Genomic DNA, 10773 nt, shown 5'->3' with positions numbered 1-10773 from the left:
AACCCACAACTGTTTGTGTACGGGATGATGTTCCAACCAAACCACCCAGCCAGGACTATATTCAATTTTAACTTTTCATCACTGGTTTTATTATATATTGGTTTTGAGTATTACATGAAATGATGTTGAGATTCCATGATGCAAAAAGGTAGCACAAGTAGGACAGGTGACAACCTGTAAACCAAATTAATTCAGAAGTAGGCCCCAGAGCTAGTAAATACAGGGTGGGGCAAAGTAGGTCTACAGTTGTTTGTATAGAAAATACAATAAATAATAATACAAGAGTAAATACAAATACTCACAACTGTAAACCTACTTTTGCCCCACCATGTATAAGCTTCTAAGGGAATCCAAGTCATAGAAAGGGCTTTAAACTTTCTGCAGAAAGTTGAATGACAGAGATCAAGTCAGTCTATTTAAGTCTCAAAAGTGTGAGGAGCCCAGCCAGTGTGGCTCAGTTGGCTGAAGGTGGTCCCATGCACCAAGAGGTCGCTGGTTTGATTCCACAACAGGGCACATGCCCGGGTTATGGGCTTGATCCCCAGTAGGGGGAATATGGGAGGTGGCTGATTGATGTTTCTCTTTCTCCCTTCCTCTCTCTAAAAAGCAATAAAAACTTTTTTTTTTTTAAGTGTGAGGAGCCCTGGTCATTGTGGCTCAGTTGGTTGGAGCAAGCATTGTCTCGTACACCAAAAGGTGGTGGGTTCAATTCCTGGTCAGGGCACGTACCTAGGTTTCAGGTTCGATCCCTGGTTGGGGCGCATGCAGGAGACAACTGATGTTTCTCTCTAACATGGATTTCTCTCTCCTTCTCTCTAAAATCAATAAAGTAAAAACAAAAAAAAAAAAAACAAAAAGTGTGAGGAAAAGTTATTTTAGGCATTAATTATAAGGTGAAGCCTAGCTTTGTTATCAGTTAGCTTTAACAAACGCTTTAATTGGGGATACAATTGTACACCACCTTTATATTGATTCGTTCCCATCTATTCCCAAGGATGACAGTCGATATTAAGTCTCTTAACAAAGGCAAATCACTGGTTTTCTGCGCTTCCACTCAAACCTGACTAGAATTCCTAAAATGTCAATGACTTCAACAAAAGTTTCAGGAGGGGTACACAGTAAACAAAAATCTTTTCAAGTTGTCTTTTTTTTTAAATGGAAGTAATTAACAAAAAAGTGACTCAAGTGATTTTTCAGAAATGTATATAATTCTGTTCAATTAATTTTTTTCCTTTTAGAGCTTTTAAACAATAACTACTGCTGTGTGTTATAATTCTGGAGTATTTTAGCATAAAAATTATTCCCTCGGCCCAACCAATGTGGCTCAGTGGTTGAGTGTCAACCCATGAGCCAAGAGGTCTCCAGTTCTATTCCAGTCAGGGCATAAGACCAGGTTGGGGGCTCAATTCCCTATAGGGGGTTTATAGGAGGCAGCTGATAAATGTCTCTCTCATCAATGTTTCCCTCTTTATCCTTCTTCCTTCCTCTCTCTCTAAAAAACATAAAAACATATTTTAAAAAAATTATTTCCCTTTAAATGTGTAATTTATAAGATTTACCTGTGTGTGTGGCTTTATTATATCCCAGGAAAAGACTAAGTATTCACTATCAATTTTTCCAGGTACCACCAAGAATGCTGTTAATTTTTCCTTTCAAATACATACACTCCTTGTCTATACCACTTCATATTTTTCAAAGCCAAGTATAAAATTACAAGTCATGTTGATAGTGCTTGCTAGATAAGCAGTACATATTGCTATCACCTGTTAGAGCTATGTATTTTTTTGTGTAGCAGTTACTCTTCCAGGTATCTGCACAATATTAAATAAGAGTTTTTTACTACATCATACTTTTCCTCTCTGGTTCACTGTGATGACAAATCTTAGGCCTTTCCAGTGGACTCAATTCCCATAGGATCTCGTATAGTAAGAAGGTACATACTACTATCAAAACTAAAACAGAACTATAATCATAACAATAAACTAACAGTTGAAGACTCAGTATGCAAAACAACCATCAGATGAGTGTTTTATAATTAACATTTATTGATGGGATGGATAAATACAGATTGAGAACATACTTGACAGCAATATATCAAACTGATAGCCAGACTATAAAATGTATACAATGTCCTTTTTTTAAATTTAAAAAACAATTTTTAAATTTTTTACAAAGAGCCCTTACTGTAATGGTCACTTACATCCTATCATTCACATAACCGCAGTAGAGATACCAGGGGTAGCATCCAGAACTGAGATGCCCCAAGGAGGACAGAGGCAACAGCAGAATAATATGCTGAGAAAGGATTCTTAAGAGCAATACAAAGAAAACAGACAAAAATATCACCACAAAATTGTACCTGAGTGACATAGATTGGTAAAGTGTTACGTTTTTTTCCTTCTTTGCTCTTTGGTCTGATAAAAAACGGACAATTTTAGGTGTGTGGAGTTAAGGTGGGAAAAAGGTCAGTTTCAAATCCAGAAACCTAGGTTAACACTAAGTTAGGCTGCTGCATTCTTTTCTTTGGGTGCTTAACCCAGCCAGCACCTCCATTTTGTAATCAATCCCAATGTGATCAACCACTAATCAGTTAGGTCCTCAGCTTTCAACTGAAGACTTCCTGATAACCTGATGAATACATACTTGCTCTGGCTTCAATTAACATGCTGTCAAGCATCCCTCTCCACAGTTAACATGACAACAGAAAACCCAAGAGTCTTTCTCTTTTCATTCAACCATGAATACACATTCATAAAGGGGGAGAGTAAACACTGCTTTTTAGTAAACATTCTTTTTCTTTTCCTCCCTTTTCCAATGCCAAGTTTATATTAAAAACTTTAGAAACATTAAAATGGAAAGGTCTCCCACTAAAAAATAATTCTCATTCTAGACCATTCTATCAGGTAGGATTACAGTACCATGCTTGTTTCAAACTCATATCCAGCGGGATAAAAAGATAAAAATAAAATTTGACAGGGTGATACCACATGAACATTTCTTAAACCACCAGGAGCAAAAACTTGGTTAAAAGCTGTGTGTTAACAAGCAGCAACACAATAAATCTGGGGAGGTATCAAAGTTACTGAAGGTTTAATGAGACTGCAGAGGGCTTACTTCTCAACATGTGAAGGGCTGCATAGACTGCTTAAATTCTCCCAAACCCAAGAGAATAGTATTTGTGTTCCAACTTCAAGATGGTCTAGAATCTCCTTTTTCCTAGCATTAGTATCAAAATAACTCATCAACAAATGAATAATCCTTGAAAAAAAGTAATAATTTCCCAAGTTCCCACAGCTCCTACCTTTCTGTGGGAAACACAGATATATTTAAAATCCATCCATACTGGGATAAGACCCCCCTCTAGTTGCCTTTGTCCAAGAAGCAAGGTATGAGGGGTATGCATTTCCAATATGGGGAATTAGGTAGCAGAGGCTTAAGGAAATCCAGCACTAATGTTACCATGATTTTATTTCTGTATCCTAATCCAATGCTGTTTCCAACTGGAGATTTTATTTCTACTAACACAGATGAAGCCAATAATACAGAACTATAAAAAAGAATACATTAAATCAAAACACTAAAATCATTTTAAAAAAAACAAAACACAAAAAACACCTAAGAGAAGCAAGCTGGGGGTCTCGGATATGGAAACACATTGATTCATGAGTGAAAAGACTAAACAAATTCCTAAGTATTTTCTAAACCCAAAAAGCATAACTGATACTTCAGAAGACCAATTTAGCTTCAGGTTAATGCTTCATTAGGAGTTCAGCTAAGAGCAACACAGGTATTGATTAACAGCCCTAAGGATAATCCACAGGTATTTGTTTTTGCCAACATGAGATTCAAGCAAAGCTTAGGAATGAGATTTACACAACTTGATGCTCCAGGCCTGCTTACCACCACTTATCCTTGATAGTTTAGGTTAAAAGGGGGGGGGGGGGGGGGGGGAGCTATGTTTACTGGACTAGCCTTGGATGTATAAGTCCCATTTCTCACCCTTTGAAGGTGTGAGGGTAGAGAAGACATAGAGTTTAGAAACCACACAACCCTTTGAAGCCTAAGTTTGTGCAAATCTGGATAATACGCATGCTAGCTGACAGACACACTGCTAATCCAAAGACAATGCAACAGCTTCATGCAGAGCCCACAGAGTGGTTCATGACATATACAAAGATCTAAAAGCAGACATGGTATCTTAAAACAGTATCAGGAGGCATTAATATATTAAAGTCTTGAAACTGCTCTACACCAGCAATGATCTAGTAGTGCTAGGCCAGACTATACAGCATAAAGCAGCTCTTAGGCTCTAGTAAGCATTTTTTCTCTAGTTCACTCCTGACAAAGTTCTAAGAAACTAACTAGACTGCCATGGAGAACTGCTAAAGAGGCCAAGTGGATATGTATATGTATGTCTCTGTGGTGAGGGAGTGCATGTTTTCAGAAAACATGCGACATTTGATGAGAAAAATCAAAAGCTGAAAAACATTTTCATAATCAAATCAGTGATCATCAATTCCAAAAAGATAAAGATGCAAATTAAATAACCTCTGGGAAGGTCAGGAAGGAAAGTAGACTCCACCAAACAAAACCTAAACAAATAGCCTATATTTAGTAAAGACACCACACATCTACCTATTAGCACAATACACACTATCAAGGAGAAAAAGGAAAATGTCATCTATAAAAGTGAAGTGACATTCCAAGTAAAAAATAATACTAGTTTATAGGTCAGCAGAGAGCTCATTTTACACAGCAATGGCAGGCACGCTAGACAGTTCAAATGTGACAAGATGCTGGACACTAATGCACCTTCGGTTAGGTTTACTGTACAAATTCCTTCCTATATTAGGCAAGTGCATCATCAAGTCCAACTGCTTCAGTGTTCTCCCCAAACTGTTACTGGTAAGCAGCAGTACATGTACAACTCCTATATCCCTATGACTTCCAATAAAAAAATTCCAATTTGTCCATAAAGAGTATTTCGTGTGAAGGAAGCCACATTAAAAACAAGACAAATTCAAACTGCATCATTTTTCCACAGCAAAAAAAATTCCATGAAAGAAAAAAATGCCATGAAGACCAAAGAATATCACATCAAATGATCTGTGGCTGGGCGGCATTTTCAGTTCGACAACTTGGTTTATTAGGATTCTTCTAGCCCCTTAGAAGATTTCATTCCTCAAGAAAAATGTTCACTCCTAAAATCTGGGATAATCAAGCACCCATAAGAACAGACACCTGAGCCATTTTTTAAAGGATTCTTAGAAGTCTGAAGAACCTCTGCCTAGCATCTAAAGCCACCAAGAACGGATAACCTACACATAACAGTATATGTGGGCTAGGCTTGCTCACCCTCATGGCACCAGTACTGTTAAATTCACAAGCTCCAATCTCTGAAGACATATAGGCTGCAAAAATTGAGGATGCAGCTATTCCCCTTCAGCTACACAGATAAAAAGCAAGTCTCACATTTATAATATAATTTAAAATACAATGTCCTAAAAATTCCCAAATCACAATTTCATTGTTTTCAGGATCCTCTCACTCCATGGCTTCTCCCAGAACTATTCTCACACATGGTCTGGGCTTTCACAGGTAGGATGTATAGCACATATCCCTTCCCATCAGAGACCCTGAGACTTCTCTCACTTGAACACTTTCCCAAAAGTCAACTTGAAAAAAGACACACCCAATTCTGTACGGCAGAAGCCAGCCTTGCTCTCCAAACCTCTTCCTCAACCCCACCTTTGTTCTGAATCAAAAGAAACAGGTGGTAAAAAGCAAGTTTTTATAACAGAGTCCAAAATCAGGCCATTGGCTGCACTTGCCCAAATTTGAATTTAGAGGGCTACCACTCAATTACAACAAAAAGAAAGGGAAAAATACCAAGTAGAATACATGCCTCTTCCTTCCCTTACATTCTAAAGGCAACGCCGTATTCTCTCTAGTAGACTGTTGGGAAGTGAAAATGGTGAGGGACAGGAAGGGAAAAGAGAAAACATGATATTTAAACACACACACTTAAAAACATACATACCCACACTTACATACACACTTAAAGGTCGCAACACTTCAAGTGGCCAGAGCCTATCTCAGAACTCGTGACCAAAAAAAGCCTACCCCCCCAGCCCCCCTACACACCCTCCGCCCTCCAAACCCACCCCCAGGACTCATTGCTATGTATACCATACACAGCAAAATCCCTATCCCTTCCCCAATTATATAAAAAAAACTAAACAGATAACTTACTTTCTTTAAATTATTTTTTTAAAGTCTCTTAAAAGATTTTGACGTTTAAATACTTCCTCTCTTCTGACATATTAAACACCAAAAGGATCCACAACTGTTTGATAAAACAAACCCTCCATGTTTCAGTCCTGGCAAGAAGAGGGAAGATATCAACTCTAATCAACCTAATTAAGAGATGGAGAGGCCAAGAATAGAGAAAGTATTCTTAATCTTTCACAGCTTCAACACATTCTCACCTTTCTAATACCAGTAAAAACTATAAAATAGTTACATTTCTGAGGCAGCAGATACAATAACCAAGGTCCTCTACCATCCTCCCACTTATGTCTCAATATTAATTTATTCCCTAGTCCAAGAAGGGAGACATTTCATTAGGGAAGTAATTTTCTTAGTTCAGAATCAGTAGTTTAAAAAAACCCAGAAACAAAAAAACATGTTTTTAAAGTTTTTCTTCTCTTCTTTTTCTTTTTTACTTAGGAAGGGGTGGAAGTGGTGGAGGAGGTTCTGAAGGTAGAGGTGGTAATCGGGGTTTGTCTGTATTGCCAGATCTGGAGGACATTCCACCAGCCCGTGGATTCAGATATTCACCATAAGAATGAACAAATTCAAATGCAGGGGGCGGAGTGGGCTGAACACCCTGGGCACTGAGAAGGGAGTGAAGCATATTCACAGTATCTTGATAGTCTATTGTCTGGGTTGCATTGTGACCATTGGCCCCAGCAGGGCCTTTATCCAGTTTCATATGAGGAACTCGACTTTTACAGCTGGGCTGTGAAAAATGAAGGCTACTTGTGTCTGAGCTATGCCCAGGCAACTGGGCCATTGTAGGAAGAGGAGGGAAGAAATTTATGGAAGAGGATTTAGTACTCTTGGCAATTTTGGCAGGGTGATCAAACAATGCCCCTCCAGTCTCTTCAGGGGGACCCCTTTTACGAGCGGAACTGGCAGAGGAAAAAGAACTAGATAAGCTATAGGCTTTGTGTGCTAAGGAGCCTGTCTGGCTGCTATGTTTTGGATCACCTGGCCGTTTGTTCCCAGTACCAGCTGGAAGCTGTGAGTGAGAGTGCTTGTGTGAGTGGTGATTATGATGATGATGATGATTAGATGGGTGAGTCTTGTGCTTTTCTTTGTGCTCTCGGCTCTTTGTGATACTGTCATCCACAGAATTGTGCTTGTCAGCTGCGGCATGGACTTTAATGCGCATTTTTATCTCCTCTGGTTTTGAAGAGGCAGCTTTATCTCCACTTGGGACTGGAATTCTCATTTTAAGAGCTGTTTTGTCAGCCTTTTCCAGTAAAGGCCGCTCAGGATTCTCTGAGCCCTCTATGGGCATTTTCAGAATGACCGAAGAATGGCTATCATGCTGAGACAGGAGATTCTGGGCAGCATATGCATACTGTGACTTCACATTGGCCTCCATGTTCTCCAGTTGCCTCTTCTGGGCAGCCAACTCTTCTGCATGCTTTGCACGGTATTCTTTCAGTGATACTTTAGCTGATGGCACACTCTTACTAGTCTGCTTCTGGGAAACAAATGCATTGGAACTATCCTGTTGCAAGGAATGATCAACTCCTATAAGTGCTACATTCTCGCTAGTCCGATGACCCTGAGCAGGTTCTAGTTTAAAAGGAGGTTGGGAAGACAGCCAACGCTCGCCCTGCAACATCTCCACACTGCTTATGTTGCTGGATGACTCTTCAGTGGCTGGAAGGGAAGGCACTGCACTTGTGGTAGAAGAAGTTGACATGCTCATTAAACCTGCAATAGTTGTGTCTGAAGAGCTTTGGGAAATCATATTGAGGATTGTCTGCTCTGAAGTGTTTGCATCTGCTCCTCGGTCATCTGCTTTTGTTTTCTGGGCAGCCTGGTATGCCTAGAATGAAACAAAGGATATCTCTTCACTTCAGGTAATTTATTATGTGGAAAAAACACTGAAATGAGTAGACTGTGCTTGCTGTGACACTGAAGTTTTTGATAGCCCATAATAAGGAGGCTACTGTAACATGAGATTAGTAATTACTACCATCAGAAGACCTAAGATTTTAAAACCTTCAATCAAGAGTCATGTAGGAGGAAACAAGATGGCGGCATAGGTAGCAGCTGTACCTGCCGCCTTCCACAACCACATCGAAATTACAACTAAAATACAGAACAATCATCACTTAGAACCTCCTGAAATCTGGCTGAACAGAAGCCCTACAACCAGGGAACTGAAGAAACACCGAGACTGGTAGGAGGGGCGGAGGCACCGGCAGACTGGGGCTGAATCACAGAGATGCAGCCCCAGGCCCACACCTGATGCGGCAGTTTAAACCCAGGAGGGGTATCTCTGTGGTGGAGGTTTCCCGGAGAAGTGAGGGGTCCCAGCCCCACATGAGCCCCCAGCACAGGGTTCCAGGGCCGGGAAGAGAAATCCCCACACCTTCAGGCTGTGAAAACCAGCGAGGACTGTCGCTGAGGGTTGGGGAGGCTGCGGGAGCCCCAGCAGCTCCTCTTAAAGGGCCCGCACACGAACTCATTCAGACGCGCTCCCTCTGAGCACCAGCGCCGGGCAGCAGCTTGAAAGGAAACTGGGACACTTGGGGAAGAGCTAACCTGCCTGAAATTGGTGTAAGAGCTGGAGGGGCAGCTTTCTCCTGGGCAGAAGAGCTAGCAGAGGCCATTGTTACTTGGGAGAGCCCTCCCTGAACACAGCTGGCAGGCAGGTGCCATATTTGAATAGCCAGCACCTGACCCACACCTCTGGCCCGGAGCTGGTGATTCCTGGAGGCCCCACCCCTCCCTACCTGCAAGCTCATCCAGGACATTTCCAGGGGCTTTTCTATGCAAGCGGCCTCTCGAGCCTCATGCTTAGGACTTTCCTAAAATCTCTCAAACAAGCAGCAGCATGCCCTGTATAGCTTGATAAGGGGCCCCAGGCCTGGCACTAGTGGCAGCCTGCATTGGTTCATAGCTTGGTCTCTCCTGGACACCTCCAAGCCCAGCACAAGTACCAGCCATCTACACTTTGCTGTGTAATTCATGCTGAGTGGCCCTGGGCAAGGCACTGGCAGAGGGTGACTTTGCACCTCCCGGGAGGCCCCAGAGACAGTGCACCTGGTGGTCAGACTCGACCATGCTGGATTACAACCCTACCACATCCACCAGTGACACACTCAAAGCTCCACTGAAGTAAATCCTGCTCCATAGGGGTGTCTCCAGCACAGCAGCTCTTTGGCTGTAGTTGCAGCTGGTCCTCACAGCCGATTGACCTGGAGGTAAATTCCTCCCAGTGACGCCAACAGCAACCAAGGCTCAACTACAACAGGACAGTGCACACAGCCCACACAGGGGAGCACCTAGAAGGCCCAGCTCAGGTGACTGGGGAGGCTGAGCCACTGGACCCTACAGGACATCTACTATACAAAGGCATTCTACAAATTCCAAGAGACATAGCAGCTCTACCTAATACACAGAAACAAACACCTAGAAGCAGCCAAAAAGTGGAGGCAAAGAAATATGTCACAAAAGATAGAACAGAAGAAATCTCTAGAAAAGGAACTAAATGAAATAGATCCAAGCAAGCTAACAGAGTTCAGAATAACGGTTATAAGGATGCTCAAGGAGAAAAGCAATGACATGATAAAGTACCAATTTGAAATGAAGGCTACACAAACTGAAAGGAAGAATAATTTACAGGAAATCAACAGTAGAGTAGAGGACACTGAGAATCAAATCAGCAATTTGGAATATGAGGAAACAAAAAACACCCAACCAGAAGAGCAAAAAGAAAAAAGAATCCAGAATTACAAAGATAGTACAAGGAGTCTCTGGGACAACTTCAAGAGGCCCAACATTCGTATGATTGGGGTGAAGAAAGGGAAGAAAGAGAGCAAGAAATTGAAAATTCATCTAAAAAAGTAATTACAGCCCGGCCAGGTGTGGCTCAGCGGTTGAGCGTCAACCTAGGATCCAGGCGATCGGGGTTCAATTCCCGGTCAGGGCACACGCCCGGGTTGCGGGCTTGATCAGTGACTCTCTCATCATTGATGTTTCTATCTCCCTCTCCTTTCCTCACTCTGAAATCAATAAAGATATATTTTTAAAAAACAAATAAATAAATAAATAAGTAATTACAGAAAACTTCCCCTACCTGGGGAAAGAAATAGACTTACAAGTCCAGGAAGCACAGAGGGTCGCAAACAAGAGGAACCCAAAGAGGCCCACAGCAAGACATATCATAATTAAAATGCCAAAGGTTAAAGACAAAGAGAGAATCTTAAAAGCAGCAAGAGAAAAGCAGTTAGTTACCTACAAGGGGGCACCCATACGACTGTCAGCTGATTTCTCAACAGAAGCTTTGCAGGCCAGAAGGGAGTGGCAAGAAATATTCAAAGTGATGAAAAACATGGAATTACAACCAAGATTGCTCTACCCAGCAAAGCTATCATTTAGAACTGAAGGTCAAATAAAGAGCTTAATAGACAAGAAAAAGTTAAAGGAGTTCATCACCACCAGACCAGCACTACAGGAAATGTTGAA

The 10773-nt window shown here is 41.4% G+C and overlaps 1 protein-coding gene across 2 annotated transcripts in view; it reads right to left on the bottom strand.

Moving 5' to 3' along the window:
- Window positions 1-2021: 2021 nt before the first annotated feature.
- The window catches only part of CCNT1 (cyclin T1), a 28455-nt gene continuing 19703 nt past the window's right edge, over window positions 2022-10773 (bottom strand). For both annotated transcript variants that reach the window (XM_016201210.2, XM_087814690.1), the window contains one exon: window positions 2022-8125. In XM_016201210.2, the coding sequence (XP_016056696.1) occupies window positions 6722-8125 (1404 nt within the window). In that variant the 3' untranslated portion in view covers window positions 2022-6721. The remainder of the gene's footprint in view (window positions 8126-10773) is intronic.

The sequence above is a fragment of the Miniopterus natalensis genome, chromosome 2, assembly GCF_054644295.1.
Source record: "Miniopterus natalensis isolate mMinNat1 chromosome 2, mMinNat1.hap1, whole genome shotgun sequence".
Lineage (NCBI taxonomy): Eukaryota > Metazoa > Chordata > Mammalia > Chiroptera > Miniopteridae > Miniopterus > Miniopterus natalensis.
The sequence above is the reverse complement of the archived record's forward strand: the minus strand, read 5'-3'. Positions and strand labels throughout refer to the sequence as shown.